Source organism: Lissotriton vulgaris, chromosome 3_1, assembly GCF_964263255.1.
Source record: "Lissotriton vulgaris chromosome 3_1, aLisVul1.2, whole genome shotgun sequence".
Classification (NCBI taxonomy): domain Eukaryota; kingdom Metazoa; phylum Chordata; class Amphibia; order Caudata; family Salamandridae; genus Lissotriton; species Lissotriton vulgaris.
The window spans coordinates 388,140,976-388,157,965 of NC_141689.1; the positions used below are offsets into that span (position 1 = coordinate 388,140,976).

General features: G+C 41.4%; 1 protein-coding gene across 1 annotated transcript in view; it reads right to left on the reverse strand.

Moving 5' to 3' along the window:
* HCN1 (hyperpolarization activated cyclic nucleotide gated potassium channel 1) overlaps positions 1-16,990 on the reverse strand; it is a 1,068,254-nt gene that overhangs the window by 263,819 nt on the left and 787,445 nt on the right. The window contains exon 5 of the mRNA XM_086960610.1: positions 786-932. Within this exon, the coding sequence (XP_086816736.1) occupies positions 786-932 (147 nt within the window). The remainder of the gene's footprint in view (positions 1-785; positions 933-16,990) is intronic.

The following is a 16,990-nucleotide window of genomic DNA, read 5'->3' on the forward strand; positions in this document are numbered from 1 at the left end:
AAAACAGACAGTTCTTGGGGAAGAAACCAAGGTATATTTCTATACTCTCAATGCATGAACCTGTTATGAAACCTTTCCCCTGCATGTGTGAATTCTTCAATAAAACTGTTCTAGGCACATTCAAATGTGAATTTTAAAGCATGAAAATTGTAATAACAATTACCTACCATGGCATATCTCGGTGACTCACAAGACACTACATTTTATCATTAAAATGGAATATGCCGAAATACATTTGACAAAGGAATTCACATAGAGACAGAATACTGAGTGAAAGGAAAGAAAACTGAGACAAAAACAGACAAAGATACAAGTAAAAGAGCTACAGACAGACACAGATGGTAAAATCTGTATAAGACACTGTGAGTGAGTTATTATTATTATTATTATTAAGACGGTCTTATATAGCGCATAGTTACCCTGGGGCATCCCAGCGCTTAGTGAGTGAGAGAGTAAGTGAGTATGTGCATGGAATTACAGGATAATATTTTGTGTTCCATAGCAGCCTAATTAGCTCTATATTTTATATTTAAAGATTATATGGTGCAGCAGGTGACACTTGAATTTCCTGACTTTAAAAAAGCAGTACATTGTAGGCAGTATAATCTTCAAGGCTGGCCCGTCACCATGACTCAACAGCGGAAGGTTTTTGATTTCCTCACTGAGGTGGAGTTACGATCTTTGCATGAGACCTGATCCTAACCTTCAGCAGAAGAATATGTCCATGATATAAAAATAACTTGCTGACCACACAGAAATCTCATAATTCATAGCACTCGTCTTACCTCCCTCAGTGGGTCATTGAGCTCGCTGAGAATATTATCCTCGTCGAAGATCTTGCCTTGGTATCGGTGCTCATAGTAGTCATGGATCTTCTGCCGCATGTCTGAAGGTAACTTATGGAATGACATGTACTGTTCGACTTGTTTGTACTATAAAGAGAGGAACGTATTAAAAGTCCATTATCAATGAAAGGCAGTGATTTATCCAAATGCACATTCAAACAATTACTGAGAACATGATGTAACTTCGACAAAGCAGGGATACGAAAACAAGCAAATAAATTGGGTGAGTTAATGCTTAGTTTAATTAATCTAATTTCTTCAATCATATACAAGCGGCATCACTATACACGTGTTCATTGCAATCATATGCAGTGCAATTGTTCCTGGCATGACAGCAATAAAAACTGGACTTTTTGCCTTTCATGATCATAATTTATAAATCACAATGGGTGATAGTCCTTATGCTCAGAATGTGTTCCAACTTTTGCAGGTGTACAGAGGCACATGTTTTAGTGGAGACCTAAAGAAAAAAACCAATACTGTACATATTCACAGAGGAGAAAAGGGTAGAGTGGACCACAATCCTCCTACCAAAAATGGAAGATTGAATTTTCTATGATATACCCTTGGTTTGGTTGGAGATAAACACATAAAATACTGATCATATCAATTGTGTAATATGCTCCTATAGCCCCTTGCGTTTTTGCCAGAAGCCCTTAATTGGATTATAGTACACAGGTACCTGGAATGTACTCATATTTGCCACTTATGGTTAGCCCAACAATCCATAACTCACACAACTGTTACAAGCTCTTTTAATGCAGGTATGGTAACCAAATCCCAGAAATAAATCCATTTATGGGCAGTTTCACCGACTGTATCATGTACACCTGCCATGAAATTCATAACTCATCCACCAAATGCAATGCTTATCTCACCCTTGATGTACCAGATGATGTCACAAAATATGTAAATGATCCCTCTAGTAGCTACCAACATGACATTATAAAAGAGACAACTATAAGCACACTATGATCTCATTGTAAATGTGTTGTACTTTTTAGATGCAGTGTGAAGTTCACTTCTTTATCATTATAAATATTGTGAGATTATTAATGGTCACAGTAATAGTAATAAGGAGTTCATACTGTCAAATGTCACAGAAAGGCTGTATGATCCAGAAATGTTTTTGGAATTGATAGTGCTGTATTTTAAGCATTGTGGTGAGACCCTGACAAAGCCAGTGGGTCTGTCTATTCTGTTTGTTGCATTTGGTGTGAAGCACATAAGAGTGGATTTTTTTATATAGTTCGGGACATTCAGGCGGTTAGTGGTGCGCCGAGTACAGGAGTGCAGAATGCAGTTAGGGGGTTCCCTGATCTTCGGGAACTTTTTAGGGTGCACCTGCTGTTGGCTGTTTAATCATATAAAGCATGCCATCATAGGCATTTGTGCCTGCCATTTTTATATATATTTGGACATGTATGTGTAAGAATTAGTGGTCCATGTAATGAGCAAAAGCACTGCCTATGCAATGATGTTTAAAGTATTGTTTGTAGCATTGCTGGGTGGGGAGACTTTAGCTAACTGCTCCCCCCCGAGAAAGCCTCTGACTGCTCAGCCTCAGTACCCGAACAGCCAAGTGCAAAAAATAATGAGGGTCCCAGTGCAGATCTGTGACTGGGGGTGACTGTCTGAAATGTGTTGACGCTCTGTCCTTCATCTCTTTGTTTGCCTTGGCTTAGCAGGGTATGCCCAGACGGGGGTCCCTTGCTCACTTTGCTCTTGGATTCAAGCTAGCCTGGTCAGTGAGGGGTATTACCCCAAAACCAGTCCCAGGATGCTTGTTTCCAGTCGAGGAGAGACCGGACTTAGCATTTCAGCTGGACTGTTCCCATGAGGCACAGGGTCAAGACTGATTTGCAGATGGCTGGGGCTGAACAGGGGTGGTGAACTGAGCTAAAGAATGATGATGGATTCAACCCAGATCTGTGACTAGGGGTGAGTGTCTGAAAAGTGTTGGCACTCCATCCTTGTGTTTCTTTTCTTCACCATGGGTTGGCAGGGTATGCCCAAACATGGGACCCTTGCTCACTTTGCCATTGGATTCAAGTTCGCCTGGCTAATGAGGGGTGTTACCCTGAAACGGGTCCCAGGATGCTTGTTTCCAGTCCAGGGCAGACCTGGCTTGGCAGTTTCAGGCTGGATTGTGCCCATGACGCAAAGGGTCAAGACTTATTTGCAGATGGCTGTGTCTGAACTGGATTGGCGAAGTGAGCTGAAGAATGATGATGGATTCAACCCAGATCTATGACTGGGGTGAGTATCTGAAAGGTTTTGGGGCTCCGTCCATTATCTGCATGTGTTTGCAATGTGATAATTAGGCCTGTGCAAAATCTAGAATATCTTTGCAAAGTTTATAAGATTTGCAATATTCCCACATGTTTGCATTATTGCATTTTGCATATTTTTTACTTAATTTTTTGCTCACAGATTTATGAACGCAAGGTGACGCAAATAGTGCAATACCTCAATTCAGCCTTACAAAGCCACTCAAAAAGTGCAGTGTACCACCTTGCATGGCTTTGTAGACAAATTAAACAGAACATAGCTCTTTGAGCTACGTTGTGTTACATTTTGAACTTGGAGGCATCCGTGGGTGAAGCATGGGCGTTCAAGTGGATCCACAAATGGATTTGAAGCAATTCTAGATTTACAAACCTGGGTTAGTGTCAAATCTGTATGACACCCAGATAATGGCATTACAATGAGAAACATCTTTTTTTCTTTTCCTTATTTACTCTTTGGGTTGAATTGTGCTTGAAGGTACACTTTCCTACACAAATAAGCATTAGTCAGCACATAGTGTACCAGCACACAGAGAGAGCAGAAATGCTCCATACCTTTGTAAATATGGAGCATGTCTGCTTTTTTCTCCGTTTCAGGCACCAGGTTGGGTAAAATAATAGTAAATGTGCCCCAAGATGGTTTGCCAAGAGACATCATTTTCTTGAAACAGTCTCCGGTTAGGATCTCAGCTTAAATAACAAAACATCCTTTTGTTTTTAAAGTAATTACATTAAAAAGTCCTTTGCAATAGCTCCAAGGTGACCGGGACATGCAGAGAGCTTCTAAAACAAATCTATACATAGTGAGCAGGTGCATCACATGGGACTTTTAATAAATGACTTCTGGCAAGACAAATGACAGCAGCCTCCTGCAAATAGAGCTGAAAAAACTCATGAAAGCTAAGCATTTCTCTGCACCTGCGAAGTTTGCAATGGTATTCGAAAATGTACAATGATGAGAATAAAATGGTCAGTATATTTCTAAAAAATAAGAGCAATAACAAGTCAAGGTAAAACCATTTGACTTTGTCTAGAACACACAACCGCATCATGGCCGCACAACCTTCTGCAGGCAGGGCAACTGCACTGGGAAGATAAGGCTTATCTGCAAGGAACTTCCCTTGCTCCAATGATCTCATCCTGACCTCATGGCAGAATTATGCTGTTTAAGTGAGAGTGCGCAACCAGTCTGAAAGAATTATCCCAGCCTTTGATGTGTCTCTTTCAAGGAAAGCGAGATGTTTGTAAGGTTGCAAAAAGTATGAGTTAGAAATAAAATATATGCAATAAAACGACAAAAACAGAAAAGAGAAAAGGGAATCAAAGTGAAAGTTTAAGTAAATGACTCCACTAAAAATGTTTCGTGAACACGCGTTCAAAAACCAAGCCGAGACATTATTGAAATTCTACCTTTAGATGACCTTAAGAAACCAGGGGGCATATTATCAAGGGGGTTTATCTCCGCTTTTTTGGCTTTAAAAGCCAAGAAAGCGGAGATAAAATTATCTCCCTATTACCTAGCTGTCGCTAACACCAGTTAGCGACAGCTAGTAGGAGATAGCGACCATCTTGGGCCCCACTTTGCATGTCAGTGATATTTATCACTAATGACATGCAAAGTGGGCGTGCCAAGATGTTAGCGACTGAAAACAGTCGCTAACATCGCTATCTCCTATTACCAACTTTTGGAGATATTTGCGCTAAGCGCGAATATCTCCAAAAGCTAACACCTGCCCTGAGCAGCTCTTAGCCATGTTATCCAATGGGCGGTGGATAACATGGCTAAGAACATTAGCTCGGTAATGCATGAATATCGCTGACTTTTCAGCGATATTCATGCATTTTGGCGATTTTTATCGCATTTGCGATAAACCTTGGTAATACCAAGGTTTATTTGCAGTAAAAATCGCCACAGCACAGCGGTAAATTTTTGTCTCTAACCAAGCAATAGCGATAATTATCGCTATTGCTTGGTAATATGCCCCCAGAAGCCTAACTGAAAGTTGCTTAATGTATAGTTGTTCATGTATGCATCTCAGGGGTGACATTTCCTCGGTCAGTTTAATTTTTAAGTACATTCAGTATTGTGTATTAAAATATGTTCCTAGCCAAAGGCATTTGAAGGAAAATTGGTTTTTACATGAATGGGGCGAATACCCTTCGAAAGCAGCAACCACAATCCCCATCAGGGTGAACAACAAAAGTCACTAAATTAACATGTGATTAATCCTCTGGTAGCTTGCCACAAAAGCAGTCAGGCAAACTTAGAGGCAATGTGTAAAGAATTTGTACAGCATACAAACAGTAACAACGTGAAAACACAACGAAAATCCCACACCAATTTAGAAAAATAGTGTAACAATCGATGACTTAAAAAGGCTACACCAAGAAAAGTAGAACTGTAGATGATCAGTTTCAAAGAATTAGCTAAGCATAGTTCCCAAAAGTAGAAGTGTCACTCCCAATTATCTGGCCGCACTACACTGGAGGAAAGTCACCAGTTCAGGTGCACTGCAATAGAATCTGGGCCAGATACAAAGAACAGGTTAGTCCTGCTAAAAAAGTTGCATTTTCGAAGTCTGGCACGAAGAGTTCAGTTAACAGTGGATGAGTTCGCTAGAAACAGGTAGAACTAGCAGATGGATGTCGCTGTAGCGTGAAGAGCAGGCTGGACACTGTGGACGTTCTTCACTAGAACTTCATGTCGATGGGCATCGCGGGCTGTTGGATGCTGCAGCACGAAGTACACATCTCGCATTGGCGATCATTGTGCATGGCAAGATCTCGGCACAAACGGGCCTATTCCCGGTTGCAAGAAGCCCAAAACTTCAGAATTTCTCCTTTTCTTCTCAGAAGGTGTTCAACTAATGTCAGCTCAGGTTTCAGGACCTGGAAAGGTATTTCCTAAGGGATCAGGAACTCACTCCAACAGAGGCAATCAGGGCCCAGCCAGGGCCAGTTGCAGGGTCAGTCAGGGCCAGTGCATCAGGTCAGCAGCACAGGTGCAGTGAGATCTCTGGAGCTTGTTGTGTACCTGTAGTTCAGAACATGAGTCAGCCAGCTAACCCTTGGAGTCAGTCTGCCTGAAATGAAGGGAGGAGGTCCAATTGGATCTCTGTACTGGGGTGAATGTTTGACATTATTCAACATTCTGTCTATTAATTGTTCTTTTTGCATTTGTTACCCGAGTGAGAAGCATATGCCCAGACGTGGGTCCTGTGCTGGAATCAAGCTATTCTGGCTGATATGCGGTGGAACCCATAAAGCGGTCCCAAGATGCTTGTTTCTGGTCCATGGCGGACCTGGCCTGGCAGTTCGGGCTGGACTGTTCCCATGAGGGGCAGGACCGAGACTGATTCGCACAGGGCTGGAAATAAACTGGAATGGCATAGGAAGCAAAAAAAGATGGATTAATGGCCAGATCTCGGTACTGGGATGATTGATTGACATGGTTCAACATTCTGTACACCAGTTGTTCTTTTTGCAACTTTCTGAAAGTCCCATTTTCAGAACTGTGACTTAAGATGTAACTTTACCACGAAAGAGGATATTAAATTGCAATCCTTTTGAATATAACCATGACAATCCTACTGGCTAACATTCAAAGGTTTAATTTATTTACGCATTTAAAATATTTATAAAGTGCAACACTCATCCCCTACGGGATATATGGGTCTCCATAAGTCGAAGTTCCAGAGATAGCAAATTCCACCGGACTGCAGCCTGATGCGAAAGAGAGCAACCTCCTGTTATTGCTTTCTTTTTTTGGATTGCTTTAGCTAAAACTAGATTGCATGATCTGAAGGAAGTGACCCGATTATGGTTCCCCGGATCACCACAGACCACGTCTCAGCCTTCCATACAGAATGAAGAGTGGAGAATATACACCAATAATTGTTTATTAGTATACACTCAGAGCGGGGCTCCGTCTGCACAGACCCGTAAGAATACTACGGAGGGAACTGAGGAACAGTATGCTTGAAAATACATTATGTACATTGCATGGTTAACTAAGGGCACGCCCTCAGTGGAATTTTCCAAACAGACGTGTCTGGACAGCGAAAGACAACAAAAAGGTTTCCTCTCCTATCTTGCACAGTTCAGGACACTCTCAAGGCCGTTCCTACCTGTGCTGCGATCAAACTGCCTGACAGGTGGGAGAGGTTATTTATCTAGGGAAAACTATGCACTGGAACAAGCAGTTCCTCGTTACGGGGAAAAAAAACTAAGCACAGGGTCTTTCTTGGAACAGAGAAGGATTCGTTTTGAACCTCACACAAACCTGAAAACAAGATTGGCGTAGCAAATGCTAACTTATACATGGCATTACAAGAGCATCAACAAGCATAATCCAACAAACCCTCCTTTTAGCATGAGCTAAAGGCATTTTCTCTTATGAAAGCAACAGGGCGCGTACTCCACCACTCTGTGCCAAGATAAAATCCACGGGATATCTAGTCTGCTCCTAATACACCTGCATGCTTTCTAACTAAGTAGTAAGGAACAAGCAGATTAACATTGTAACAGATCTCAAATCACCAGATAGTTGATAAAATTCCACTCTGGGCTGAAGAAGTCTGGCACTGGTGTTATAAAAGGCATTATGTGCAAAGTGTAGGAGTTTGAAACCAGCTCTTTTCCATATTGGTAGCCAATGTCAAAAGGAAAAACATACTGAAGCGGATCCGGATCTGTCCATGTTGCAGATTAGCCTGGCAGCGGTATTTTGAATCATCTGCAATATCATAAACAGGTAATCTGCCATGCCACAAAGAGTGCTTTGCGATAGTTCAGGCAGCTAGCAATTAAAGCATGGACAACAGTTTTTGGGTAACTTTAACATGTTCCTGCATGGATAGGGAGTAAACAATGATGACCCCAATATTCTTGAAAGGTTATCACTTATTCAATTGAATAAGGTAATCAAATGTTATTATATCGGAGAGGGAGGCCTTGCAGTAGTGAAAAACGAATTTAGATGTTTTTCAATACCAGGACATGTACAACTTAAAAGTACATGACCGCCATTTAAAAACAATTATGCCCCCTGCCCTTTGGGCTGTTTAGACCTACTCTAGGGGTAATATATGTATTAAAAAGCTTTATTTGACCAAATTGATATGGCAGTTTCAAACTAGACACAGGCTGCAATGGCACACCCTGAGACATGTTTTAAATGACTTCTTAAATAGGTGTCACTATAAGTGCTGCATTCCCAAGAGTAGCATTTATTTAAATGCCCTGGTTATATGTTGAACCACTTTACTAGGGACCTATAAGTAAATCAAATGTGCAAATCAGGTTTACTCAAATTTTACCATCTTTAATGAAGAGAGGTGAAGCACTTTAGCACTGGTTAGCAGTGGTAAAGTGCAGAGAGTCTTAATGCTAACATAAACAAAATGCGGAAACCAGGAGGTGAATGTGCAAAGTTTTTGGGGAAAGACCAACCTATGGGCCACCAGGTCTAACAGCATCAATAAGTATTTTACAACTATGTTCACTGATGTCATGATACCAGTGTATTGTGGCATGAGCTGAAAGGGAAGGGGAGTCCCACTGTGAGTCAACTTGAAAAAAATCTGTAGTGTATACATGGAGGTTTAAAGAATCAGTCTGGCCTTCGCAGATCCCCATAGCGTTTTCCTGACTGTACCCTCTTTTTGACCTCTAATAATCAATGAGCAAGGTGTGTACTTTTTGCTCAAACCTCGTTTGCTGGTTTTAACATGCGCCAAACCAATATGACAGTCTTAGACACACAAACAGTAAGAATGAAGGACTTGATGTAAGTTACAACAGGTCACAAAAAATAGGTGCCAAATGCGGATGCACTTTTTGTGACTTCTGTGTAACTTTGCAATGCAATTAATGTAGTAATAGGTTGCATTATGAAATCCCCATTTGCTGGAGGTTTCAGACTGATTTGTCTAATGAATATTAGTCTGTGACTGGCTACAAACACATCGATGTTGACTACAAGGAGAAACAAGTCTCCGTCCCTGACTTAGCATTCTCAAATTAGATTTTAAAAAACAAAAAAAGTTTCCAGTTTGCCAAGACTTTGGGGAGGGGGAGTGCAAGAAACTAGGTCACTGTTTGAGGGGGGTGAATACTTTCTCAAGCAGCAACTACAAGTCTTCTCAGGGTTAAGTCGGAAGTAAACACTAAATTAACCTGGCCTCAACCCTCAGGTTGCTTGGCACAGAGCAGTCAGACTTAACTCAGAGGCTATGTGTAAAGTATTTGTGCAACACTTCAAACAGTAACACAAAAAAAACCACCACCACAAGATCCCACCACAGTTTAGAAAAATAGTTATTTTCAATAAATGAAACAAGTCCAAAATGACAAAACTTATATCAGTGGGACCAGCGATATGCACATTTAAAGTTTTTGGGAAATATAGCTAAAAAAGGAATAAAACTGTGGATATGTGGTCGCATCAGACCAGGACAAAGTTACAAGTTCAGGCTGACTGTGATGGAGCACGGGCTGGCCTCAGCAGCCCCGTTAGGCCATCTGTACATACCTTAAATACTACTCACTCAAAACCCTCCCTATGGATTGTGCCTTAAATACTGCTTTGCAGAGCTTTGTGAGGATCTGCACCGAAGATGCGTCAGTCAAGTGAAGTGATGCATTGGTTACAAGATGTGATGAGGCTGTGGAAGGAGTTCCGGCTTCATCATAGAGTATCCTGTTCAGGAGGGCTTGAGATGCAAAGTCTGGTATCGAGGATGCGTCGCGCAGTCAGGGCAATGTGTTGGTTCCAAGGAGCTGCGATGCTACAATGAGGAGTCCGGTACACTCGACGAAGCTGCCACCAATGAGGGATGCGAGGGCCTGCACTGAAGATGTTTTGCACATCTGCAAATCTGATGAGATAACATACTGTGATGCAGGTCTTTGTGATAGTTCTGATCCACGCATCAGTGTTGATGTGTCAGCTCTGCTCAGGGTTGCACCACTCAGGGATACATCAGTTCCACTCAATCCACAGTAGCTGGAAGAGCACCTTGGTCTGTTTCCAAGGGTCCATGACTAACTGGCACCACTTGGCAAGGTAGACTCACAGATGGCAGAGTCCAGGTGCTGGGTGCAAGGTTATTGGAGCATTCTAATACTGATGGTCTGGGCAGGAGGCCAGCCACCAATCCTTAGTGTCACTTTGGAGTCCTGGTATCAACAGATGTAGGTCCAGTCCTTCTTACCAAGGCAAGAGGGCAGCAGTTCAGCACGGCAGAGTAGCAGTATCACAGAGCACCAGTCCAGAAGAGTGACACTCCTTTCAGCAGTACAACAGTCCTTCTTCCTGACAGACTCTCCACAGGTCCAGAGTGCACGGCACTTAGGGCAGTTCAGGGTGCACCCTAGGGGTGACATATATGTATTAAAAGGGAAAGTTGGGCCTGGCAAAAAGGTTTATTATGCCAGGCTGAAATGGCAGGCCTGAGACATGGTTAATGGGCTAGTTAAGTGGGTGGCACAATAAGGGCTGCAAGCCCAAAGGTAGAATTGCTTTATAGGCCCTGGATACATGTAGTACCACTGTACTATGGACTGATAAGTAAATTAATTATGCCAATTGGTGATACGCCAATGTTACCATATTTAAAGGAGTGAGCTCATGCACTTTAGCACTGGTTGGCAGGGGTAAAGTTCACAGATTTCTAAGGCCAGAAAAAACAAACACGATCAGCAAAAATAAAGAAGGAAGGTAAAATGTTTGGGGAAGACCACCCTAAGGCTGACAAGTCCAACATGCCCCCCTGGCTAAAAGTGGGGAGTACTACTCAATCCCTCACTAAGAAGAACCTGGATAGACCATCATCATTAGTGTGGCCTCACCCAGGATGGTGTTTCAACACAAAGTCCATTCCTGTAGGGAGATGGACCACCTTAACAGTTTTGGATTTTTACCACTCATTTGCATTAGCCATCTGAGGGGTCTGTGGTCTCCCTGAACCTAGAAGTGAGTCCCAGATAGATATGGTCCAGCTACTTCAGTGCCCAGACTAAAGCAAATGCCTTCCCTTCAATCACACCCCACTTCTGTTCCTGGGGGAAGTAACCTCCTGCTAATGAAGGCTACCAGTTGGTCCAGGCCCTCCTAATCTAACTGGGATAAGACAGCCCCTATGCAATACTCAGCTGGGTCTGTCTGCCCTATGAACTCTTTCGATGAAGTCAGAAGCCTTGACTGAGTACATGTGCATTACACATGGCCTCCTTGAGGATATAAAAGGCTCTCTGGCAGGCCTCTGTCCAGGTCACCTTTCTGGGCTGCTTTTTTAAATTCAGCTCTGTTAAGGAGACAACTTTGGAAAGGTGACAGGGACATTCTTTAAGCTTCACAGAAGAAAAAGGGGGAGGAGGTAATGACCTTACTTCGACCTCCTCTGGATAGACCTCATCACACATCAAGCAGTAAGGACATCAGAGTTGCATTTTTTAGGAAAAAGTTAAGTACAAAGGGTAGCAAAGTGCAATGCTTTGTAAAAGCTGCCCTCACCCACAATGAATTTTGGCATGCTTTATCATAGGCCTGCTGCGACACCTCTGTGCAGAACAACACTAGAGGTAGAGCAATACAGTGAGGAAGACAATACAAACACAAAGAAAAGGAAAAGAATACAGAACATTTTAAGTACAGATTTTAGTTTAAAACTAACTAAGGGATATCCTAATAACAATTTTATTCTTGGATTCCTTTAATAGGGTTAAAAGGTATCTCCCTACCAAAGGATGGTGGTGAGGTAAGTGTATTAAGCACCCTTCATTCCTCCGTTCTGCATAAAGGTTGACATGTTTCTGCAGGATTGCATGTCTCTCCTGGCTTTCACCAGGACTGTCAGATCCCTGTGCTAACTCCCTCTTTTTTGACTTATATAAATTGTATATCTGATTACTCCACCTGTTACTTGTAAGTTTGGTGGGTCCTGTAATCATACTCCTAATAGGATTGAGTTTCACTTACGGTACTGCTAAAAAGGCATGAGGAAAGAGGGCGACCCCTTGTAGTCACACATTCGTCAAGGATGGTGTGCCTCGGAATATTGTCCCTGCTGGAGGGACAATATTCTTTACGTGTGATGAGGGACTTTCTTTGATCCAAGGCATTACCCAAAATTGGAAGTGGTCCTTTGGAGTCAAGAATGCAGACCTATCTTTTGCCCCAAGTCAGAGCAAGCTTACAGGACCCTGATGTAAGATGAAAGGTACTCAGGAACTTGGCAGTGCACAGCCTGTTGTTGAACTTATCAGGTTGGGAGGTAGGGTGTGTGTCCTTTTTCATGAGGGAATTGATTCTCCTGTATTTCACACAGAACCTAATTAATGGAGTGGTGCCAGTGGGGCAGCCTTGGGTACCAGCACCATGGGGCTGAACCACGCAAAGTTGTTGGGCCCCGCGGCTCCCGCCCTACCGTAGCAAACTGCTTTGGTTTTTGAAAGAGAGAGCAGGAAACCTGCTCTCTCTTTCAAAAATCAAAGTGGATTGCTTTCCTGCATGGGTAGCAGCATGTTAGCTGCTCCCCAAGCAGAACAGCAATGCCGGCTCCCGCAGGATGCAGAGAGCCGGCAGGGACTGTGGGGGCTTGGGGACCCCCCATGGCCCCAACGAGGAGGGCCAGGCCCAGTGGGAGTTTTGGAACTTTAAAAAATTCCTCTAAAATCAGCCTAACTACGAATTCCGATTAACTCACCTGTTATCAGGAGAGACCTCAGTGCTGCATCTTTCAGCCCACTACTGATCCTGAAAAGTAATTCTAACCATACTTACAGTAACTTGAATGTCCTTCCATAGGCTAACATTGACTGGTTTCACTTGGACATTCTTCTAAGTGTGGAGTTTTGGAACTTTAAAAGATTCCTCTAAAATCCGCCGAACTAGGAATTCCGATTTACTCACCTGTTATTAGGAGAGACCTCAGTGCTGCATCTTTCAGCTCACTACTGTTCCTGAAAAGTAATTTTAACCGTACTTACCAGTAACTTGAATTTCCTTCCATAGGATATATTTGCCTGCTATATAAACTATGTAAAAATAAAAAAAATATAAAATAAAAATAAAAATACTACAATTTCAATATTTTTAAAAACTTTTTTTCAATTTATATAAAAAATATGTAATGTAATTTAAAAAAATATCTAAAAATAAATACTTTAAAACAATGTAGTCATCAGTCAATTAGTATAAAAAATATAACAATTAATACATTTAAAAATTATCATTTACAACACCTTTGAAATTCACTGAAAAAACATAGATTTCAGCCACGTTATAGTTAGGAATTGGCATTTAAAAAACCTTAGAAATCCACTGAAAAAGCCATAGGTTTCAGCCACGTTATAGTTAGGAATTAGCATTTAAAAAACCTTAGAAATTCACTGAAATAAACATAGGTTTCACACATGTTATAGTTAGCTGGACATTTCACTCATACAAAACCATTGAAATCCCCCAGTTATATTTAGTTCAGCTAACTATAACTCGTGCGCCCGCAATGCACTGCTGATGACTTCACATATTACATCACTCAAGACATGGTCAGTGACATCACTCATGACATCATTGATTACATCTCAAATGACATCACTGATGACATCATCCTTGTGAAAGAGTGGCAGACCTCCTCTCACCCTAATATAACCTTTGATACACACATTCAAAAATAGAAACTAAAATTTTCAAAAAAATTGAGATACCAATACCAGTTACAACAACCTATTCAGTAATTCTAACATCTACATACACATCCACTCATTCACCAACAGTTCTATATAGTCACTCATACATGTACTCACTCATCTATACCTCCTCATCCATAGAGTTACTCACACACATACTCACTTATGCATATAAACTATCAAACATCCATTTACTTGCATATACAGCTATACATACACCACTACACTTACTTCTACAGAAATGAACACATACTTACTCTCTTAAACAATCACTTATAGAAACACATACTTATTTATACAGGAACTCTTCCAATCTCTCACTCTCACATATACTCCCTTATATACATCAATACTCACATATACTAGTTTAAAACATATGTAGTTACTCATAAAGATATTATTGAGACAGTCATTCACTCACTAACACACCCATACATACACTCATCCACCCATACAGTCCTGCACACATGCTGTCTTAAAAACACATACAAACAGTGAGTCAGTCATTCATGCATCTGTGCGCTAAGTAATACCCCCCACCAAACAATACAGACACTCATTTTGATACTCAAAAATCCAACTAATAACTCATATAAACCCTCATGTAGCTACTCACCAACCCATGCAGCCACTTATACACAAAGTGAGACACTGATACAGATATTTACATATTTAAACATTACTTGCTAATACATGTATTCACTAAGATACACTTAATAAGTCAGTTATACAATCAATTTTACAAAATAAAACATCCATTTAGAAACTTATTTACCCATTTATTCTTCCATCGACCTTTAGATAAACATATATAAAAAATATTTATTTTTCAGAAAGACACACATTCACTGGATGATGTCATCAATGATGTCATCAGTGATGTCATTTGAGATGTCATCAGTGATGTCACTGACCATGTCATGATTGATGTAATATGTGACGTCATCAGCAGTGCATTGTGGGCGTGCGAGTTATAGTTGCTGAACTAACTATAACGGGGAAATTTCAATGGTTTTGTATGAGAGAAATGTCCAGCTAACTCTTACATGTGTGAAACCAATGTTTTTTTCAGTGAATTTCCAAGCTTTTTTAAATGCTAATTCCTAACTATAACGTGACGGAAACCTATGGTTTTTTCAGTGAATTTCTAAGGTTTTTTAAATGCTAATTCCTAACTATAACATGGCTGAAACCTATGTTTTTTTCAGTGAATTTTCAGTGGCATTTTAATTCTGGGACTTTGGTGGCACTAATTCAGCCTTCTCCCCCTTTCGGGCTGAACAGGGCGCATTGAAGCGCTACTCCGCTTTTTTGACTACAGCCGCATTGCATGCTAGAAGACCGAGTTTTCCCAGCACTGATCGACAGCTGAAATCATTTAAGGCGGGCCGAAAACACTCCAACTACTCTTGGAACTGAGGAAAGAGGGAGCTGAAGTAACCCAAGGCAGTAATGGCATCTGAGGAAGGCAAGATGTAACAACGCCGAAATGCATTATGCTGTTAACCTGCGCCCAAATAAAAGGTTACCTGGTACCCCCGCAGAGTCCTTTGGTCTTTTACAACAAGAAGGCCCCACTCTGCATCCAATACCACGAGCTATGCCTTAGCGCGTGTATGAAGGACCCGTCTCGAACAAGTAAAGGTAACATGGCAACATGACTTTGTTCACCAAGGGATTGGTAGTTTGCTGGTCCACCTCAGGAGCACGACGGACAATAGCTGCTGCTACTCGCAGCCCGTGAAGTCGAGGGGACGCTGGATCACGGTATCGCATCGTCACGGCAAGGTTTTGGACTGCTCAGGGGGTTGAGGCGTCGGGGACCCAAGGTGACTCTTGGCATTTTAATTCTAGGACTTTGGTGGCACTAATTCAGCCTTCTCCCCCTTTCGGGCTGAACAGGGCGCATTGAAGCGCTACTCCGCTTTTTTGACTACAGCCGCATTGCATGCTGGAAGACCGAGTTTTCCCAGCCCTAAGGCGGGGCCGGAAACACTCCAACTACTCTTGGAACTCTGCATGAGGAAAGAGGGAGCTGAAGTAACCCAAGGCAGTAAAGGCATCTGAGGAAGGCAAGATGTAACAACGCCGAAATGCATTATGCTGTTAACCTGCGCCCAAATAAAAGGTTACCTGGTACCCCCGCGGAATCCTTTGGTCTTTTACAACAGGAAGGCCCCACTCTGCAAATATATATATATATATATATATATATATATATATATATATATATATATATATATATATATGACTATGTTTAAATACAGATTTATTCAATATGAGGTAGCACCCTTTTTAAGTCTGTTACTCACTGGGCTCACTATTTAGATTATATTTTCCTTATATGGACTAACTGCCCTGAAAACCTGGAGCAGTTTTTGACTTGGATCAATCTGTTTGACACAAATATGAAGTTTATGGCACGCACAAGCCATAGCCCGGTCGAGTTTCTAGAAATAATTATCAGATATCATAACATAGAACTATAAGCAGACCTACATGTGAAACGGTTTGCAAGAAATACACTTCTACACTGTAGCAGTTTTCACAATGATTCCTAAAACAAGGTATACCATTTAGCCAATTTCTTCAGTAGTGAATACATTGCACTAATCTTACTGAATATGATGAACGTGAGAGCGAGCACCATGAAATCTAAATTTATCAATGAGGTTAGTGCTCAAAGCATACAAGAGAGCCTGTTATTATGAAAGGGACCATCACCTCTAAAATCACAATCAACTACATTCTACTGAACCCCAGCTTGTATGCGTTCCATTCAGTTATTAATGACAAAGTGTGGCATATTATATCTGCTAATTGGCACATTCTGAATGCTATTGCTGATGAGCCTCATTCAAGGATAACAACACCAATGTTCATGCATGAATGCAACAAAAATCTTAAAGACTGTCGTGCGCTCAGGCTCACATACTAATAACACATTTATCCATAAGACCATCAATGGAAGTTCACCCATAGTAGGGAACCATAAATGCACCCAGTGTAAAGCCTGTTATTCAGCCATGGAAAGTGACACTTTTGTTTTAAATAAGCAGAAAAATCATCTGAAGAGTATCACCAATTGTAAAACAAAAAATAGTGTCTATTTGTTAGTATCTCCTTGTGTTTTAGGCTATGTAGTGCAAACGGCTCGCTCTTTAG